Raw genomic sequence first — 22,723 nt, forward strand, 5'->3', positions numbered from 1 at the left:
CATCTCTCCAGAATAATTAAATGGTGTATTTTTTTTTAACAATCTTTACTTTGAATTTCCGTTTTTTGTACATTTGTGAAAAAGAAAAATAGGTGAAGTTTACATTGAGGCATTAATTAAACCAGTTGCAGAACATGTTATCCTCCCATACATATGCCATTACCGGTCAGTTAAGTAGTTTTAGGTTCAACCTTTGTGCACTATGGGTGCTGATTCCTGCATTGGGGTCGTGGTCGTCTCCATGTGCGTTCGAAGACACATTTATTAATAAATAATGAAACACCCCCTGGCTGTCAATCAAACAGTCAGAAGTTAGTTTCCTGCTTGTGTTAGCTCCCTTGAGGAAATGGAAGTGGCAGGCACACCAATGTCTTCCCTATTATTCCTACTCACACACCTAAGATCAATGTTCTTGCTAATTGCTGATTGGCTATTTCCCCATGAAGAGTCTGAAAGTCTTCTCTAGGGAAAAAGGAAATGCAGCTTTTGCGAGCTTTTTTTTTAAAAGAACACTATAGTCACCTGAAAAACTTTAGCTTAATGAAGCAGTTTTGGTGTATAGAACATGCCCCTGCAGTCTCACTGCTCAGTTATCTGCCATTTAGGAGTTAAATCACTTTGTTTATACAGCCCTAGTCACACCTCCCTGCATGTGACTTACACAGTCATCCTAAACACTTCCTATAGAGAGTAATCTAATGTTTACATTTCCTCTATTGCAAATTTGGTTTTATTTAGAATTTCTTAGCTCCTGCTCTGTTAAAAGCTTGCTTGACCCTGCAGGACCTTCTTGTATGTAATTAAAGTTACAGAGCAGGAGATAAACACTTTTAAAGCAAGTAACATCTGATTGAAAATTAAACCATTTTTTTCCATGAAGGCTTTGTTCCTCTACCTTTCTCTTCTCCCAACCAACACCAGGCCCTTTTAGCCAGACCCACCAAGATCCTCCAGGTTTCCTGAAACAAAATGTCACAATTTCTATTCTTCAATTTAAAAAAGTAATGCAAACTGATATCCATATGATAATAGTGTCGGGGAAATGAATACTCCTTCAGTGTTGCCAGATCTAGTTTTGAATGTTACCATTTTAAGCACAATTCTGTAAAATATGTCACTTTTTTCAAGCTGATGTACAATGTACATTCACCGATTAATGACTGTATTACCTTCCTCCAAATGTCAATTCTATATATCACAAGGCAACACTTTCATGCTGTTCCCATGAACATGTATAAGTGATATCAGTACAAGAAGACAAGGTGGTCTTTAAAACATTATCCCGCAGGAGAGAATTTAATTAAAAGAACATACCAAGAACATACCAAGCACCATAACCACTACATCCTGTTGCCTGGCTAGGAGTGCCCTGGCGCTGTCCCACGTAAGTAGTCAAACCCTTTTGTATTATGGTTTAACAACTTACCCACACTCAAATATTATTTATATACCACATTGTCATCTACTAACTGGTATATTGCATATACATGATGTGGGATTATTTAAAAAACCTTATTGCACTTGTATTCAATTATTGCACTAACTCCATTTTAACTTTATACTGTGACAATCCTCCATTTTGTCCTCCTAACCTAACTTGTTCAATCCTCCATTTTGTCCTCATAACCTAACTTGTTCATTTTAAAACTACCTTACATGACAGAATTTCCCAGCACATCTAATACAATAGAACAAAGACTGTATTTTCTATAAAGACATGATTAACACAGGAATTGCTGACTTTTCCTTAGATTTGCAACATAGTATAGTTTGAAGGCCATGAGAACACAGTAGTAATGAAATGTTCTATTCATAAGAGACCTTGCACCTGACCACGAGGCCTGAGATCACCGACCGTGTAAAATGACGCTCAAGACCCCTTGTCCCCCACCCGTGTCCAGAACAATCCCACCTCTTGGTGGGTGGACACGGGACTAACCACTTAAGTTTTCGAACCAATTAATAATATTGATAGGAGGACACTAATCCCGACACTTAACAATTAATCCAATTAATGATGTTTATTTGCTGATATTCTAATAATCAATGATGACGTAAAATGTCTCTTAAAAGGACCTGCGCGTCCGCTTTTTAATCACTTGCCAATAAATTTTCTCGAAGTTATTTTAACCTGAACCTTGTGTGTCAGACTTAATTACTTCAGCGTATATACGCAATTTATTTTATTAATTTGGACAGGAACAGATAGACATTTAAACATTTTGGTTTACTGCTAAAAAGTACCATAACAACTTGGCGCCCAACGTGGGGCACCGGGCTATGTCTGGCCGGTGAGCCGTCCTAAGGAAGACGCTGTTGGACGGAGGAATCCAGGGGGAAGGAAAGGAGATTGATCACCTCCAGGTACACGGTAGAGACTTCTGCAGAGCCACCGGTATGTTCCGGCCCCTTTGATTGACCCGTCCACGTGTCTGTGACTGCTTCCCGGGAGGACATCAAAGACAGGTAATATCTTGCCCGGTGTCTCGTTACTCATTTGTTTACCTGCATTTTAGTCTATCTGTTGCCTGGGTGTGTTTGAATTGTGTTTGAATTGTTTGCCTGTTTCCCCATTTTGAGATAAAGGGGGGGTGGACCTGCAGGGGATTTGCCTGGGGTTCTGTCTTGCTTGTTTTCCCCTTTTTGGGATAAAGGGGGGCGGCGGGATGGAATGCCGGGCCTGCCTGGGGTTACAAACCAAAGAGTGCCTTATCCAAAGTAGATGAACAAGGTAGATCCCTTCTCCAGAGAATGACTTTGAGAAAGCCTGGGGGAGGTACACCAATGAAATTAATCCTTAACATTGAGCATCCAAGCCCAACGGATGCCGACCAGTATGTGATGGGAATGTATTGGAAAAAGGGTTCCTACCGTAAATTAGGGCATTTCTTCCTAAAAGATATGTGCAACTCTTCCGAGTAGCAAGGGGCCACCCATATGGTCCCTAACCCATTAAAACCTCATATCCAGACCTTTCAAGACATGATGGCCATTGCTAACCCCACCTTTGAAGATACCATGGCCGCTGAAACAGGTTTTAATGATGTAAATTTATGGTTAGAATGGATGAAATATAATGCTAATAAGCATAATAAGACTGCATGCTATGTGTGTGGTGGTGCCCGGCCTCACCTGGGTACCGTACCTCTAATCCTGCCAGTAGATATAGAGGAATGTGTTTTAAGCCTTTTTGCCTATCACTATGATTTTAACAGGTCCATATGTAGTGCATGGACAAAGGAGTATCCTCTCCTAACCAAGGATGTCAAACCCCCAGACGGTATTACCGTGTATAAAGGTAATTACACTTGTTATGCTAATTATGATGGAATTGGTAGATTCTTGGGTAACTTCTCTAAGGGGTATTGTGCTACCTACAGGAGTGTCTCTATGGACTTGTTGCAGTTTCACACCAGGTCATTAGGGGATATCTACTGGTTGTGTGGGGATTTACAGCTGAGATCCAGAATGGACAAGGAGTGGTGGGGGGAGTGTACTTTGGCTAAAGCTATTATGCCTATACATATTATCTCTGACACACACCTCGTCACCCATGAGTCCAGGCACACTAAGGTTAAGCGTGACGCCCCAGTGAAAGGAAGTTTTGATCCTCATGTTTATATTGATGCTATTGGGGTGCCTAGGGGGGTGCCCAATGAATTTAAAGCAAGAGATGAAGTTGCTGCAGGATTTGAATCACTTTTTGCCATAGTTACCACTAACAAGAATTTAAATTGGATCAATTACATTTATTATAATCAACAGCGTTTTGTTAATTATACCAGAGACGCCCTCCAGGGGTTGGCCGAACAGTTGCAGGCCACATCCCAAATGGCTTTCCAGAATAGAATGGCCCTAGATATGATCTTAGCCGAAAAAGGAGGGGTTTGTAAAATTTTACCTGACACCTTGACCTGTTGTACCTACATCCCAGAAAACACAGGCCCTAATGGTAAAGTTACATTAGCCATAGAAAAATTAAATGACCTGTCTATAGAGTTAAAAAGGAATTCTGGGATACAAGATCCCTGGGAAAGATGGTTTGGTTGGATGACAGGATGGCAAAAGGCTTTAATGCATATTGGTATGGCTATACTAATTTTTCTTTTTATCTTTGCTCTTCTCTTTTGTTGTATCCTCCCATGTCTGAGAAAATCCCTCCTGAAGACTGTTGACCAAGCGGCACCCACTTTCACCCATCTCGAAGTTGATGACCAAGAGCTCCAAGACATCAACTCACCCTGTCTGCCGCTGCAAACAATCCCTTTTGTTGATAAAGTGCAGGAATTCTAGGAAGGGACTAACTTAGGGACAGCATCTGTCAGTGAATGGTAAAGACCCCGTGTTGGAGAAGTGGTGGATTAGCTGCCATGGGATACCCATGGGTGTGAAGTGTTCGAGAGCCATGCTGACGGATGAGTTAGCCTATCAGGGTCAGAACTAGGGACAGCCTTGCACTTTGCATTAACACCTAGCTAGCGGCCACGGGGTTTCTGTGCCTTTGGGTTAACACGTCTTCCTGGTACTAACTTAATAAAGTTTTATCTCTTAGAATCTAACATTTCATAGGGGGGACTGATGTGGGATTATTTAAAAAACCTTATTGCACTTGTATTCAATTATTGCACTAACTCCATTTTAACTTTATACTGTGACAATCCTCCATTTTGTCCTCCTAACCTAACTTGTTCAATCCTCCATTTTGTCCTCATAACCTAACTTGTTCATTTTAAAACTACCTTACATGACAGAATTTCCCAGCACATCTAATACAATAGAACAAAGACTGTATTTTCTATAAAGACATGATTAACACAGGAATTGCTGACTTTTCCTTAGATTTGCAACATAGTATAGTTTGAAGGCCATGAGAACACAGTAGTAATGAAATGTTCTATTCATAAGAGACCTTGCACCTGGCCACGAGGCCTGAGATCACCGACCGTGTAAAATGACGCTCAAGACCCCTTGTCCCCCACCCGTGTCCAGAACAATCCCACCTCTTGGTGGGTGGACACGGGACTAACCACTTAAGTTTTCGAACCAATTAATAATATTGATAGGAGGACACTAATCCCGACACTTAACAATTAATCCAATTAATGATGTTTATTTGCTGATATTCTAATAATCAATGATGACGTAAAATGTCTCTTAAAAGGACCTGCGCGTCCGCTTTTTAATCACTTGCCAATAAATTTTCTCGAAGTTATTTTAACCTGAACCTTGTGTGTCAGACTTAATTACTTCAGCGTATATACGCAATTTATTTTATTAATTTGGACAGGAACAGATAGACATTTAAACATTTTGGTTTACTGCTAAAAAGTACCATAACATACACACAGTGAATAAAAGGTCAATCTGAGCAGCTTACGGTAATGGTTTTGGTGTATAGATGGTGGAAAAGGGGGAAAAACCAACACTATATCACACAGCCGTAAAAAAACACAGATAGGTGCAGGAGTCAGGTGGGTTTGGCTCCACAAAAACACCCGAACAGATCCAAAACAAACAATATTTATCTGCACTCAATAGATTAAGTTTATGCATGCTATACTATTGTAAAAAGGGCATGTAACATATAAAATGATTAAAGTATAGCATAGGTGCCGTAACTTTTCTTAAACAATTTAAAACATTAATTTATGAGAAACTGCAATATTAGCAATTGTCAGACACAAGAGCTAGACAGACACTAGAGCCATCTTCTCCATTCTTGGTCTTCACATTGCATAATGATACCAAAGATCTCTAATGCTTCTCCATGAGAAGAACTAGATTGGACATAGATCATCAAGGATGATGATCATCTCGGAGGAGGCGGTGCAGTGACAGAGGAAACTGTCCTGGTACTGCATTACAGGTACGTTTTTTACGGCATTTTTATTTTGAAAGAAGAGGGCTCACAGGATAAAAAAAAAATCTATTTTAGTTCTTTATTTTTGCGGGTGATGCGCATGAATCAACAGAGCAAAGTGACTGACATTTAACAGTACGTCATATATATCAAGGATTACAACATGTCAAGTGTATGCACCATATTGTATAGGTAGTAACTAGTCGTTGGCTATCTTAAAGTCAGGATGGCTTGTTAGTTGGAACGATCGGTGCCGTTATGAATTTCCTGACCTATGTATGGATCCCCTAACCCAGGGCTGTCCAACCTGCAGCCCCCCCAGATGTTGCTGAACTACAACTCCCATGATTCCCTGGCTATCTGTTTCATTGAAAGAATCATGGAAGTTGTAGTTCTGCAACATCTGGGGGGCCGCAGGTTGGGCCTGCCCTAACCTATGGGGCCACGGGGGGGGGGGGGGGAGGAAGGGACCTCAGTGTTTGGCAGCACAATAATCAGATCTTGGGGGGGCGGAGCCTGGCTTCCAGGCTGCATGGACGTGCTGCAACAGAGCTCCTGAGCACAATGGCACAATTCGGGGCAAAAACCCCAAAAAACATGCACGCACAGCACCTGGAGGGTGATAGAAACGTGGGGGACACCCGGACAAAGCGATGGATACCAGTTGTTAACCCACTACTTACCGGGAACCGGCACCAGCAACTTGAGGCCTACTTGAGACCCTGTAGGGGAGAGGCGGCCGCTCTCCTCGCGGGTAACCCTGTGCATGGAACCTCCACGCTACTCACCTCCTACCCCCACCCCTTTGGACCGGCGGGGGTCATCCCGGTCTGCAAAGTGTGTCCGGAAGCACCAGCTATACGGGGATGCAAAGCGGAGATAAAGCAGTGCCGGCACCCACATGGCTCCCCCAAGATGGCGGCAGCCGACACGCTGTTTGCAAACAATCAGCTACAGCTAAAGATGATCCGACGAGACACCGCTCGGCGCCTGAACGCGATATTCAGCCGCTTCTGGGCACAACTCAATGACCGCATAAGAGCAGCACAAAGCACTCAGGAACCTGCACAGACGGCGGGTAAGAGAGGCAGCTGGCGGCAGGGGCAGGGAAGGGTACCCTCGGGCACAGCGACAGGCAACCCACACACCCCCAAACCACAGAGCCCACCCGGGCTGAAGGCCAAAAGAGCGAAGACCCGGACGCATCGTCCACACGCAAGGAGGCTTTATCGCCACAAGCGGCCAAAGTCCAGCAGGCCCTCCATTGCCCCCGAGAGGGGAAGCAACTCAAGCTCCAGTAGTCTTAGAGTTCGTGGCACCGAGATGCAGGCCTACAAAACAGCCTGGGGCTGGAAGGATGTCTTCACACTGCTCACTGCTACTGCAGCCTTCAACACCACCCCGACCAACGCTCACTGTCCCACAAGAGAAGGCATCGGCTGATAGAGACTCTCTGCGTAAAGTCCCAAGACACGACAGCGCCAGGCCCATATTCCCTTAGCTTAAGCCTGGTAAACCAAGTGTCCAGGACTGACAGTCTTACCTATGAAGCACTGAACCGGTTGATCCAATTGTATGGCGGCAACCTGCAGAATCCCAATGGCGAACCCAAGCTGCCTCCTGAGAGAAGGCGTTGGATGATGGAAACGCTAACCGACACATTCTGGCTGTGCCGAGAACCGGGCATTACACAGCATCGACTTTGCCAAGCCACTTACCAAACATATGGACTGTACCGGGCAGCAGGACACTCGAGAGACACTTGAGCGAACCCCAGACAACAGTGAATACTTATTATGTGGCTCATCCAAGGCTAACTAGCTTCTTGATAAAATATTGTGTTTTAAACATGTTAGCTAGTCTCTCCCCAGATTGTCTACTTTGCTTTATCCGCATGCCATTAATTTACTTCACCTCTCATGCATTGTCAAAAGCATATTGCTAGCTATTTCAATATTGTCTGAATATGCCTTAATTAACTAGATAGCAACTGCGTGATCTTTGAGGTGTAGTCTACAATTAATACTGTGTGCACAGCTTGTTAGAGACTCCCCACTTCCTGAGGGGGACACGCTAGCTCAGCCTTGTTCAATTCGTAGCCTGTAATTTTTGACCCTACATCGTTTATTGTGTTAGCATGTTCCTACTGTTTGAGTTAAACCTATGCGACAGGGAAATCTTGAACCTGCTTCTTTATTTTATACAAAGCTTACCCACTTAAAAAGAGTGTGTTATCCGCATGTAACCTTATCCTGTACCTATTATACAAAAAAATGTGCACTGTCTAACAATTACCCTACTTGTTATCTATGCCAAGCAGCTCAAGGAATGCCGTTGGGGTACCTAGAGCCAGTTGTAATCACTATATGCACTGCAAAAATAAAAAATTCAAATAATCAGATCTTGGAAAAGTATAGATAAGGAGTATATACCTCTCTTCTAGTATATACCTCTCTTCTAGTATAACTAGGTGTGCTCAGCAAAGAGCAGCCCAATTGTTCATAAAGGGAGAGCAGCACTGGTAACAACTGGTAAATAAAAATTAAGTAAAATTCATAAAAACCCAAATACAAACCAAAACGAAAAAAGAAAGTCATCAGCAAATAGAGTTATGTGATGACAGTCAAGTGCCATTATCCCGCCTGGTCCCGGGTTCGAAAGGGAGGATGTTGTTCACATCCCAGGTAAGGATTTATGTTTGCGCGGCAGGTGGTGCTGAGAGGCCCAGTGCCTGTAAGAGGGCTGTGTAGTCCGATGGAACAGATGCCTTGAAGTATTTCCCATCTTTGATGACTGTGATGGCTCTGGGACAGGACCAACAGTATGCCAGTCCGGCACTTTGAAGGGTTTTGGTGATCGGTTGCATCGATTTTCTCCAGAGAGAGGTTCACCGAGTAGGCTCTTAGTGAAAAAGTCGAGGGCTGATGCTAAGCTGCCGTCTTGTGTCAGCCGCGTGCTTCCTGCATGGTAGGCCCGAGATCCTCGGCGCCGGGTTTTGGTGGTCGCCAGAAACAGAAAGGGCATCTGCATTTCAGCTGCTCTTCCGAGTGTGGATCTGCAGTGTGTGGGCTGATATAGTGAGTATTTCTTACTAGAAAGGTGGGTTTTGTCGCTTATTTGCTCGGAGCAGTTCAAAATGGCGCCCGTTTCAGTGTGCTGCTTGCCACCCCCCACCCCTCAACCTACAACTGTATTTATTAGATCCATGGTTCTGTTTTTGGACATTGCCTCCACCGCCCAGCCCACCTCCTACCATTTTGGGAAAATGCATAGGCAGGTTGGCAATACGATTGGTGATTTGATTCAAGACACTAAGGACAACATCAGATCTCAGAAAACAATGGCACAGCCATTCCTCTATGTGCAACACCTCTGTGGCATGGTTTCCCCCTCCAGGGCACAAATGTCATGACGCAAGCAATCTCCCATACAGCCTTCTGTTAGAATCTGGGACAGGTGATGCAGGCTATACTTCTCCTAGATACAAAGCACATCTACTTTCCCACTATCTGGAGTGCCATCAGAAAAGTCAAGAGTTGCATCTATGTTCTCTCCTGGATAACAAATAGTGTGCGGGCCATTGACCCATTTCTACTTCCTAGTCCCTACAGTAAAGGAGCAGGTGTTCAGGAACTGCAAAGACAAACACAGCATCAATGCCCAGGCTGTGTGACAGTGAGCTGACCTTCACTCACACACAGGTGCATCCGATTTCCAGACTCCATGATTCTGCAAAATAGAGCCTTGACACAGGTCATGGAGTCCCTGCATGCTAACTCACATTCATAGTTTATTTTTGAGCGTGTCTTAATTTTTCCTTTTTCCTCTTTGTACCTTAGTATTTCATTCCGTATTATTTTCATCAAAGCAGCCCTACACCTGCCGAAGCGACCCGAGGTGGTCTTCACGATTGAGGCCATAGAGTAATAGCATGTGCGTTCCGCGATCACAGTGTTTGCAGCATATACAACATGTAATGAAAGTCCCCCCGACTGGCTGTGCATGATAGCTATGTTGGTTGCCGGGATCGCCTGTCCCTGTGATGGCGTGCCTTCGGGGACCTCCACAAGGCTATTTCTCTGGATGCCTCGCTAGTGAGGTATCCAGAAATAGCAATATTGCAGTGACCACTGATATATTAAGGACATTTAAACTGTCGCTGTGTGTGGTACATCTGCAGTCTGAGTCATAAACCCCCTGTGACATACCACGTATGGCCCCATTCATGAATGGGCGCAGTATTTTTTAGATTTCATGATTTAATTATTTGGGGGGAGTGGGGGTTCCGGTTTAATTTCCCATTTGGTTTTCGATTATAGTATCTAACACTAACCACACCCCTAAGCCAAACAGAAAAACCTCCCAATTTGATATTGCAGAACAGTTTGTCCAAAGAATCAGTTTCGTAAATTTGTAAATGGAAAGTGGGTAAAAAAAATGAGCGAAGATGTGCCAAGTAACTTTTAGCCTCAAATAAGAAAAGTAACCAGAAAAGAAAGAAAAACAGTGAACACGGGAACTTTTCATAAAGAACTACTGATAAGGCCTCACTGAATAGTATGAGAATGAGTTGGAATAAGAAAATTGGATGCATCACTTTTATGCTGAAATAAAGCCAGCAGAATTTTTGTGCAAAAGGTATGGATGGTGCTTCTAAAAACCAAAAATGGGCCGTACACAAAAACCATGGAGATTCTGCGTCGGGTGAGAAATTACACAAAACGAAAACTTCATCTCCACGTCAATAGAGACTAGAACTAAATCGAACAAGAACTGCATAAACAATTTAATGTTTACATTGAAATAGCATGAAACTTCCGTGCTTCAGACACACTGATAGAAAAGACGTGTGTGTGTGTGTGTGTACAAACTTATTTTTATTTTTTAAATAGTGATTTTTAATCATACTTTATTTTTAAATAAAGTATAAATAATTCATGCATATGATTCTATTTTACTTTTAACATAAATTAAAATATAAAACTACTGTGGATGCTATCAAAAGGAAACATTTCTGCATAAACAGGAATAGATGGAGGAAATAATTTTCCATGAACAATGGATTTTGTTTAAAAAAAAACACGTTTAGATAAACGAAATGTATTCCCAAATAATAGAACTCAGGAGCTAAAAACTGTTGATTGAAAAATGTGTGCACTTATCCTACCAAAACTAATAGACTACATTTCCCATAATTCTCTGTCATCGCTTGCTTGAAGGGAATCGTGGGACTTGTAATCTGGAAACAACGAGGAGCAAAGATTGCACATCCTCATCCAAACATAGATTATGAAGCCACGGTTCTTGTATTTCTACATCTGCTGGGGTAAAAGTTACAAGTTCCCCATATTTTATTGCTGGACGTTTATTACTTATAAATATAGAGATAAATAAAGAGAGAAAGTAAATTTTTCTCTGTAGAATTCAAATGTTGCATTTGGGAAATCAATACATTTCAGTGGGATCCTGTATAATATGAATGCTGTATACTGCAAGGCAGTGCTTTCAATTTGCTCCTCATCCATTTAAAGAAGAAATATGAATCTGGCAACCCTACCAGAGTTTAGCCTCTAACAGGCTTATTTAATAAATTGAGAATTCCAAATTCAAGGCCAGAGTAGCCAAACGGTAAGCATAGCATGCAAGAGATTGTTCCAGTTTGACTATTTGAACCTTAAATGTATAACTTTCTCTGAATTCTCACTTTAGTGAATATCCCTGTAAGTCAAGGCCATTAAAGGGATCCTATAGTGCCAGGAAAACAAAGCTGTTTTCCTGGCACTATAGGGTTATTAGGTCTCCCTTTCCCTCACCCCCCCCCCCCCCCCTCCCACCGGCAAGGCTGAAGGGGTTAAAACCCTTTCAGGCATTTACCTGAATCCAGCAACGATGTCCCTCGGCGCTGGGTCAGGCTCCGCCCAAGCTCCTCCCAAGCTCCTCCCCCACCAACATAAGTCAGCGGGTGAGACCTAATGCCCATGGGTGGCAATGGCTGCGCACATTAGACCTCCCCATAGGAAAGCATTATTAAATGCGTTCCTATGGGGAAAATCTGACATTGGAGGTCCGTGAGGACGTCCAGCGTCAGATAACGGACCAAAAGTCTGTTTGGATTCCAGAAGCCCTCTAGTGGCTGTCTGTTAGACAGCCACTGAGGGCAGACTTAGAGCTGCAATGTAAACATGTCAGTTCTTTGGAACTTCAATGTTTAACATTGCAGCACTAAGTGCAAAAGGGTCACAGCACCCAGACCACTTCAATTAGCTGACGTGGTCTGGGTGCCTACAGCAGGGTCCCTTTAAGCATAGCAGCAAGCTGAATGTTTTATTTTACTGTTTCACATGTAAAAAAAGGTAATAAAACAGAGGCAATCGATGCATTGCGTACACTGCCAAGAATGTAAATCTCCCCCTAATGTACATTGCCTTAAAAAATATAAAAAATACATAAAAAATACTCACAATAAATACCAAACTGAGCTCCTTGTAGATTACCATTAAATAATCATAATCATCATAAACTCAACCTATAAACACAGTATATTGTTTCATTTGGAATCACTGATGCTTTACGGCTGTTTAACCCTTTATCTACTGATCTGTCAAGAAACAGCAAAACAAACACCCACACCAGCACTGAAATCGCCAAGCATGGTGCTACGCAGCCCAATATTTGTCAGAAAACGACGACTACAATGTAAAATATTACAATAGTAGAACCTCCCACAATGCAACAGCTGATGGCTCCTATGACGCTAAGCCAGCCAAAAACAAAAAGCTGGGTGGGCTTTATGGGAATTGTAGTCGGCAGCAGATGGCACTTTAGATTTCTTGTATCTATAAGTAAATATACAATGCATGAAAGCTAGTACTGATCTGCTGGAAAAGCCTGGATACTTTATTTCAGAGGTTATCAGTTTTCCAATAAATTAAGTGCTTGCAGTGTTAGCCCTTTCAGTTTTACAGATAGTCTTACAACCACGAAAACCATGCTTTAATACCAGGGGTGACCAGTAGCTAGATCTCCAACCCCCAAGATGCTTTGCATGCCTTTAGAATGTTAGAATGACAAAGCATCATGAAAGCTGTAGTTGTACAACACCTGGGTATTTACCTTTTGGGTTTTAAGATCTGTCACTCAGCACTTTTTTTTAACACACAAATGCCCACCACCCCATCCAGGGCCCATGTGAAGCCCACTGAAAAACTTTAAAAAACACAATATTCATCATTTTTTAAAATTAAAGTTTCAATGTTTGTGTGGAAGACTTCTCCAAATGAAATTAAATTAAGAAATAGAACAGGTGTCAATATGAAAATAAAAGAAAATGATTGTCACATAAAGCCTTGTGCAGCTGATAAGCTTCCTATCACAGTCTGCAGGTGAGGAGATGTCAGTACTGCTCTACACTGTAGCACTATATGGATACATGGCCAAGGGAAATACTGGATACAGGTTTATAATAGCAGACTAAGCAACATTTCTATAAAAATAATAGGTGAGGTGCGAATGACAAAGCATCCCTGGTGTATAAGGTGATAATATGATATGATACTAGTTTGCAGGTGCAGGTGAGGTGATGGGCTGTTGCAGGTGAGCTCTGGGATGAGGTTGCAAGTCCCTGCAGTAATAATAATAATGTAGGTTGGGGGGTCCTTGCAGTAATAATAATAATGTAGGTTGGGGGTCCTTGCAGTAATAATAATATATAACTAATAATAGTGTGGTGGGATGATGTTGGGGATCTCTGCAGTAATAATAATAATAGTGTGGGGGTCCACGCGGTAGCAAAAATAATAATGTGGTAGGTCTATGCAGTAAAATATTATTATTAATACTGTGATGAGGCTGGTGGTCCCTGCAGTAATAGTAATAATAATAATAATAATAATAATAATATGGTGGGTCCCTGGAGTAATATTATTAATACTGAAATGAGGCTGGGGGTCCAGGCAATAATAACAATACTAATAGTGTGGTTGGGGGGTGTCCCTATAATAATAACAATATTGATGAGGCTGGGGGGGTCCCTGCAGTAATAATAACAACAGCGTGGTAGGGGGTGTCATAATAATAATAATAATAATAATAATAATAATATGGGTGTGTCCCTATAATAATAGTAGTGATAGTGTAGTAGAGCGTGTCCTAATAATAATGGTATTGATGGTGTAGTAGGGGGGTGTCCCTATAATAACAATAATAATGTAAATAATCACAGTGTAGTGGGGTGGCGTAATAATAATAATGGTAGTAGTAAGGGGTGTCCCTATAATAATTATATGAATTGTGTAGTAGGGGATGTTCCTATAATAATAATAATAATAATAATATAGGAAGAAGAAGAACAGCGTAGTATTAGGGGGTGCCCTAATAATAATAATAATAATAATAATAATAATATAATAATTATAATTATAATAGTGATATAGACACAGTGTGTCATAATAATAATAATAATAATAATAATAATAATAATAGTGATAGTGATATAGACACAGTGTGTCCCAATAATAATAATAATAATAATAATAGTGATAGTGGTATAGACACAGTGTGTCCCAATAATAATAATAATAATAATAATAATAGTGATAGTGGTATAGACACAGTGTGTCCCAATAATAATAATAATAATAATAATAATAATAATAATAGTGATAGTGGTATAGACACAGTGTGTCCCAATAATAATAATAATAATAATAGTGATATAGACACAGTGTGTCCCTATAATAATAATATTGATAATAGTGATAGTGGTATAGACACAGTGTGTCTCTGTAATAATAATATTATTATAATAATAATAATAATAGTGATAATAGACACAGTGTGTCCCTATAATAATAATAGTGATAGTGGTATAGACACAGTGTGTCCCTGTAATAATAATAATAATAGTGATAATATAATACTATAATGATAATAATAGTGATAGTGATAGTAGTATAGACACAGTGTGTCCCTGTAATAATAATAATAATAATAGTGATAATATAATAATAGTGATAATAGTAGTGGTATATGAAGCAGTGTGTCCCTGTAATAATAATAATAGTGATAATAGACACAGTGTGTCCCTGTAATAATAGTGATAGTGATAGTGTGTCCCTGTTCTCCCCATCACCCAGCTCTCCCCAGGCCAGGCTGGCAGAGGGAGGGGGATGGGGCCATGGCTGAGCCCGGTGTCTCACCGCAGGGTGGGCCCCACGCAGGCCGTGTCGGTGCTCTCGATCTCCTGCAGGATCCGCTCGTGCTCGGTGACGCTCTCCAGGCTCTCGCTCTCCGCCATCTTGCAGGATGAGGTGCCCGGCTGCCGCCGGTGACAGGCGTGGGAGCTGCTCCGGAGGTAGAGCGATGCCGGCAGTGGCCGCTAGAGGGAGCCGGCGAGACGCCGTCAGCATGCAGGAGCAGTGCGGCTGCAGCAGGTGCTAGGGATACAGGGGGGACCCCAATATCAGGGTCTGCAGAGGGGGGACCCCAATATCAGGGTCTGCAGAGGGGGGACCCCAATATCAGGGTCTGCAGAGGGGGAACCCCAATATCAGGGTCTGGAGAGGGGGGACCCCAATATCAGAGTCTGCAGAGGGGGACCCCAATATCAAGGTCTGCAGGGGGACCCCAATATTAGGGTCTGCATAGAGGGACCCCAATATCAGGGTGTGCATAGGGGGAACCCCAATATCATGGTCTGCATAAGGGGGCCTCAATTTAATATCAGGGTCTGCATATGGGAGCCCCAATATCAGGTCTGTATAGGGGAGCCCCAATATCAAGGTCTGCAGAGGGGAGCCCCAATATCAGAGCCTGCATAAGAGCAAACTCACTATCAGGCTCTGCATAGGGGGAACCTCAATATCAGGGTCTGCATATAGGGAGCCCCAATATCTAGGTCTGCATAAGGGGAGCCCCAATATCAGGGTCTGCAGATGGAAGCCCCAATATCAGGGTCTGCAGAGGGAAGCCCCAATATCAGGGTCTGTATAGGGGAGCCCCAATATCAGGGTCTGTATAGGGGAGCCCCAATATCAGGGTCTGCAGAGGGGAGCCCCAATATCAGGGTCTGCAGAGGGGAGCCCCAATATCGGGGATTTAAAACACAGTGAGAGACAGTCCTTTTTATCATGTTTTGTGGATACAGAAGACTTGGAGGAATCCATGAGATCTCTACAGTGATAAGTGTATGAGGGTAAGTGTTGTTTTTTCACTAACTTTTTTGTTTCATTGGTGTTATATAAGAGGTGTTGGTGTTTATGTGTTTGTTTGTGTCTGTCTGTGTGGGGGCATAGGCTGTGTGTTTTTGTGGGTAGGTTGTATGCGTAGTCATAGGCTGCATGTTTTGTGTGTGAGTGTAGACTGTGTATGAGGAGATTGTGTTAGTTGGCGGAGTATTGTGTGTATGTGAGGGGGTTGGTTACATGTTGTGTACTGGGTGGATGGATTGGCTGTGTGTTTTGTGTGTGTGAGTTTGCTGGGTGGTGTGTGTGGAGTAGGCCTCCACGCACATTATTAAAGAAGAAAAGCAAATGTGAGATTTTTTTGTTTGATTTTTTTTTGCTCCCCTTCTTCTTACTTTAATAATAAACTCTAGTGGTACAATGGAGATTTAAAGGAACACTATAGGGTAAGGAACACAAACATGTATTCCTGAACCTATAGTCTTAGACTCACCATCAAGTCCCCCTGGCACCCTGTCAGGGTACCTGAGGCCTCTACCTCTAAGGGAGGTAGAGACTTGGTGGTGTATCCGTCCAGGCGAGCTGTTTCCTCCGTTCCTCGCGGTTCATCCAGTCACTTAAACACCGGCCGCGAGGAATCCACGTCCTTTTCTAGCAGGACGCTCAATACGTGACGTCATGACGCTATCACGAGCGATCTGTCACTCAAGTGTCCGATATCCAATCGGTACTTGTCAGAGGCGTGACTTCCATCCAGAGCCAGGGTATTTAAGCTTACTTCTTACTTCAGCTCATTGCCCTGTCGTGGTTCTAGCTTGTCTAGTCACTCAGTGCTCTGGTATTCTAGTTTGCTCTATTGGTTTTGACTCGGCTCGTTGTACTACCCTGCTTCTCTGTTATCCCTTGACCCGGCTTGTCTCTCGCTTATCTGTCTTCTCGTTCCCTCGACCTCGGCTTGTCTCTGACTATTCTTTACTCTCGGTACGTTAGTCCGGCCATTCTAAGGCCCGGTATACGTACCTTTCCACTCTTTGTACTCTGCGTGTTGGATCCCTGTCCCGATCCTGACATTACGACAGGGCCAATGGATCCTGCAGGTACAAACAGTCAGCTTGGTTCTTCGGATCCCAGGTTTGACGCCATGGAACATAGGATGGATCAGATGGCTTTGGCACTACAGGCACTTTTGTCTCGTGCTAGTAATCCACCTGAGGAGACACGTACTCCTTCTATCTCTCCTGCAGTCTCAGGTCTAGAGGTAGCCACTGTAGGTGCTTCTTCCCGTATTACCCCACCAGTACGTTATGGCGGGTCACCGGAGAAGTGTCGTGGCTTTCTAAACCAGATTAGCATCCATTTCGAATTACAACCCCGCTCTTATCCTACAGATAGAGCAAAGGTTGGATTTATTATTACTCTGCTCATTGAAAAAGCTTTGAGATGGGCCAATCCTTTATGGGAGAATGATAATCCACTAGTCTATAATTATAATGCCTTTGTAGCTGCGTTTAGAAGAACTTTTGACCCTCCTGGCAGAAAGGTCAATGCAGCTAGATTAATGTTGCGCCTTAAACAGGACAATCGAACACTTGTGGATTATGCACTAGAGTTCAGATCCTTGGCGGCAGAAGTTAAGTGGAACGAACAGGCTTATATAGATGTGTTTCTGAATGGGTTATCAGATGTAATTCTTGACGAGGTCGCTACTAGAGAACTCCCTGAAAATTTGGAGGATTTAATTTCTTTTATATCTCGTATTGATGAACGCTTAAGAGAGAGGCAGAACACTCGAGATAGGACCCGTAGACCCTCCTTTAAACTAGCGCCTACCTTTCAAACCTCTGAGTTCGAAGACTTACGTATTCCTGAACCTATGCAGATAGGCAGTACTCATCTCACTGAAAAGGAGAGACAGTACAGGAGAAGGGAGGGTTTATGTATGTATTGTGGAGTCAGGGGTCATTTACGCCTAAATTGTCCCAATCGTTCGGGAAACGCTCGCACCTAAGTTCCTCTAGAGGACAGGCCTTGGGTGTTTCTACTTTGTCCTCTATTCACAACTACAAGGAGCTCAGGCTTGTGTTACCCGTTTCTTTAAAGTGGGAGAAGGGAGTAGTTAAGACTATGGCACTAATCGATTCTGGAGCTGCTGAGAGCTTTATAGATCAGGGTTTTGCTGCCAAGCATGCTATTCCATCCCAGTTAAAAGAGACACCTCTGGCTGTCGAGGCCATCGATGGTAGACCGTTACTTGAGCCTGTTATTTTCCATGAGACCATACCGATTAACTTGACTGTTGGCATCCTGCATAAAGAGGATATATCCTTAATGCTCATCTCTTCTCCGTCTATTCCCATAGTCCTGGGGTACTCCTGGCTGAGGAGACACAATCCTATTATTAATTGGGAATCAGGGGAGATAGTTTCGTGGGGAGAAAATTGTCAAGAAAAATGCTTGCGGAAGGTCTTACCTCTTGGATTAACTAATACATCGAATACCTCTGACAATCCTATAGAGACACAAATTCCGCCTCAGTATCTAGATTTAAAGGCAGTATTTGACAAAAAGAAAGCCGATACCTTACCCCCACACAGGTCCTTTGATTGCAAAATTAACCTACTCCCTGGTACCATGCCTCCCAGAGGTCATGTATACCCATTATCTATAAAGGAGAACTCAGTCCTAGAGGAATATATTCACGAGAATTTAGACAAGGGATTCATCAGGAGGTCCTCCTCCCCTGCCGGGGCTGGATTTTTTTTTGTTAAAAAGAAAGATGGTTCTTTGAGACCTTGTATTGATTATCGAGGCTTGAATAAGATAACCATTAAAAATGCCTACCCGATTCCCTTGATCACCGAACTCTTCGATCGTTTGAAGGGCTCTACAATTTTCACCAAGTTAGACCTCAGAGGGGCATATAACTTGGTGAGAATCCAGCAGGGACATGAGTGGATGACGGCATTCAATACTCGATATGGCCACTATGAATATACTGTTATGCCTTTTGGGTTATGCAATGCGCCAGCGGTATTCCAAGATCTGATAAACGAGGTTCTTAGGGAATTTCAGCAAGAGTGCGTCATTGTATACCTAGATGATATACTCATTCATTCTAGTGAGATTGAGATTCATCACAAGCAAGTCAGGAGGGTTTTGCACAAGCTTCTCCAGCATGGCTTGTACTGCAAGTTGGAGAAATGTAGCTTTGATCAAACCCAGGTAACCTTTCTCGGCTATGTGATCTCTGGGGAGGGATTTAAGATGGATCCGGATAAGCTCCAATCCATTCTAGAGTGGCCTTTACCCACAGGTCTTAAAGCCATACAGAGATTTATTGGCTTTTCCAATTATTATAGGCGCTTTATTAAGGGCTATTCTTCCATTATTGCACCTATCACTAACATGACCAAACAGGGGGCTGATACTAAGAATTGGACTACTGAAGCTCTCCTTGCGTTCAAGACTCTCAAGGAGCTTTTCGCTTCCGCTCCAATTTTAGTTCACCCTGACACTTCTCTGCCTTTTTTGCTCGAGGTAGACGCATCAGAGACTGGTTTAGGTGCTGTTCTATCTCAAAGGTTGGGTGTTGATAAACCATTACATCCATGTGGATTTTTCTCTAAAAAATTGACCGGTACTGAAAGCAGGTATGACATTGGTGACAGAGAATTACTAGCGGTTATCAAGGCTTTGAAAGAATGGAGACATTTATTGGAAGGTACATTACATCCTGTTACCATTCTGACAGACCACAAAAACTTGTCCTATATCGGAGAGGCCAAGCGCCTGTCCTCCAGGCAGGCTCGTTGGTCGTTGTTTCTTACCCATTTCAATTACGTTCTGACTTACAGACCTGGGTCAAAGAATTCTAAAGCCGATGCGCTATCTCGCCAATATGAACCCTCTGCTTCAGTTGAACCACTTTTGTCTTCCATTGTACCCAAATGCAATATTATTGCTAATACCAGTCTCAAAATTCATTCTCCGCTACTTGACCAGATCTTGAAGTCACAACATCTAGCTCCCGGAAACACTCCTGAGGGAAGAAACTTTGTTCCTCCTGAACTTCAACTGGAGCTCTTACAATGTTTTCATGAAAGTAAAATAGCTGGTCATCCTGGTATTCGCAAGACATACTCTCTGATATCCAAGGATTTCTGGTGGTCTTCACTTCGAAAAGATATTGAGGAGTTCGTCGCAGCTTGTGAGACTTGTGCCAAGACTAAACTACCTCATGCATCCCCATGTGGCCTGTTACACCCCTTGGACATTCCTGAGAAACCTTGGTCCTGTTTGTCCATAGACTTTATCGTTGATTTGCCTGCTTCCAAAAGACAGACTGTTATTCTCACGGTGGTGGATAGATTTACTAAGATGGCCCATTTCGTGCCATTACCTAAACTTCCGACTTCTCCTGAATTGGCGGAGATTTTTGCGAGAGAAGTTTTTCGCCTACATGGGATTCCTTCAGAAATTGTTTCTGATAGAGGTTCTCAATTTGTCTCACGTTTCTGGAGATCCTTTTGTTCCCAAATGGGCATCAAATTGAACTTCTCCTCTGCCTATCACCCTCAGTCTAACGGAGCTGCTGAACGTACTAATCAAAAGATCGAACAGTATCTGCGTTGCTTTGTTTCCGAACACCAGGACGATTGGGTCGGTCTGATTCCTTGGGCGGAGTTCGCACACAATAACCTTGTTTGCGATTCAACTCGCTCTAGCCCTTTCTTCATGAACTATGGCTTTCATCCTTCGATTTTTCCTTCGGTTTCCTCTTCTCAGGGGATACCGTCGGTTGATGATCATGTCGCCAACCTGAAGAAATTATGGGATCAGACTCGGCAAATTCTATTACATAGTTCCTCGCTGTTCAAGAAACACGCTGACAAACATAGAAGAGCGGCTCCTGTTTTTGTTCCTGGGGATAGGGTATGGTTGAGTACTAAGAATATTCGCCTAAAAGTTCCATCCATGAAATTTGCTCCTCGCTACATAGGCCCTTACAGGGTTCTCACTCGTATCAATCCGGTTGCGTATCGCCTTGCTCTGCCACCTGCCTTGCGCATTCCTAACTCTTTTCATGTCTCCTTGTTGAAACCCCTCATTTGCAACAAATTCTCCTCTAAGGTCCCCTCGCCTCGTCCTGTTCAGGTGGAGGGTCGGGAGGAGTACGAGGTCAGCTCCATCATTGACTCCAGAATTTCAAGGGGAAAATTGCAATATCTGGTCAACTGGAGGGGATATGGTCCTGAGGAGAGGAGTTGGGTACCTCAGGAGGACGTCCATGCTTCTCGCCTTCGCAGAGCATTTCACCTCCGCTTCCCATCTCGCCCCGGTTCATTCCGCCCGGTGGGCGTATCTGAGAGGGGGGGTACTGTCAGGGTACCTGAGGCCTCTACCTCTAAGGGAGGTAGAGACTTGGTGGTGTATCCGTCCAGGCGAGCTGTTTCCTCCGTTCCTCGCGGTTCATCCAGTCACTTAAACACCGGCCGCGAGGAATCCACGTCCTTTTCTAGCAGGACGCTCAATACGTGACGTCATGACGCTATCACGAGCGATCTGTCACTCAAGTGTCCGATATCCAATCGGTACTTGTCAGAGGCGTGACTTCCATCCAGAGCCAGGGTATTTAAGCTTACTTCTTACTTCAGCTCATTGCCCTGTCGTGGTTCTAGCTTGTCTAGTCACTCAGTGCTCTGGTATTCTAGTTTGCTCTATTGGTTTTGACTCGGCTCGTTGTACTACCCTGCTTCTCTGTTATCCCTTGACCCGGCTTGTCTCTCGCTTATCTGTCTTCTCGTTCCCTCGACCTCGGCTTGTCTCTGACTATTCTTTACTCTCGGTACGTTAGTCCGGCCATTCTAAGGCCCGGTATACGTACCTTTCCACTCTTTGTACTCTGCGTGTTGGATCCCTGTCCCGATCCTGACACACCCGCCTTGCCTCCCTAAATATATCTGTCAGCTTGGCTGACATTATCAGAAGTGTTGAACTGGACCAATAGGATTGGCTGAGACTGAGGAGTGGCCCGTGGAGTTATCTCTAGACCAAGCATGTCAAACTCGTGGCCCACAAGGACCATCTTTGCGGCCCAGCGAGCCACAAGTACATGCTAGTGTTATAGCAGAGTAGACACCTGCTTTCCCCACATTTCAGGTGCCTACTCTGCTAACACATACCCGGCCGGGGAGGATGGCCAGCGAGGGAGCTCAGTGTTCCTGCTCCCTCGCGCACGCCGTCTGTAGTGAAGCTGGGCGCTAGAATATGATGTCATATTCCGGCATCATTAAACCGCACACGAGGGAGTAGTGAGGAGCAGGAAGGAGATCTCCAGACAAAAGATCCCCACACCGGCTCCCAAAGGTAGGGAACAATAAATTAAATGATGTGTAAGTGTGTGTGTGTCTGTGTCATTGAGTATGTGTGTGTCTGTCAGTGAGTGTGTGTGTGTCTTTGTCAGATCAGATTTGGCACAGGGTGGTAAAGTGGGGTGCTGTGGTTTAGTGGGGGGGGGGCTGGGATTTAGTAGAGGGGATATTTTTTTTTACTGTACTTTTTAAAACAAACCAACGTTTATATGAAAATGTAAGTTTTTTTTTTTTTTTTGCGGCCCACATAAACTTAAACCTTGTTTATGTGGCCCGTGCCAGACTTTGAGTTGGACATTTTTTCTGAAAAG

The 22,723-nt window shown here is 43.4% G+C and overlaps 1 protein-coding gene across 4 annotated transcripts in view; it reads right to left on the reverse strand.

Annotated features, from left to right (window-relative positions):
* The window catches only part of EXOC6 (exocyst complex component 6), a 198,649-nt gene that overhangs the window by 174,144 nt on the left and 1,782 nt on the right, over window positions 1-22,723 (reverse strand). For 2 of the 4 annotated variants that reach the window (XM_063435123.1, XM_063435122.1), the window contains exon 1: window positions 15,058-15,217. The exons of the other annotated variants lie outside the window; for them this stretch is intronic. In XM_063435123.1, coding sequence (XP_063291193.1) covers window positions 15,058-15,155 — 98 coding nt within the window. In that variant the 5' untranslated portion in view covers window positions 15,156-15,217. Of the gene's footprint in view, window positions 1-15,057; window positions 15,218-22,723 lie in introns of those variants that run through there. 4 annotated transcript variants of the gene reach the window in all.

The sequence above is a fragment of the Pelobates fuscus genome, chromosome 10, assembly GCF_036172605.1.
Source record: "Pelobates fuscus isolate aPelFus1 chromosome 10, aPelFus1.pri, whole genome shotgun sequence".
Taxonomy (NCBI): Eukaryota; Metazoa; Chordata; class Amphibia; order Anura; family Pelobatidae; genus Pelobates; species Pelobates fuscus.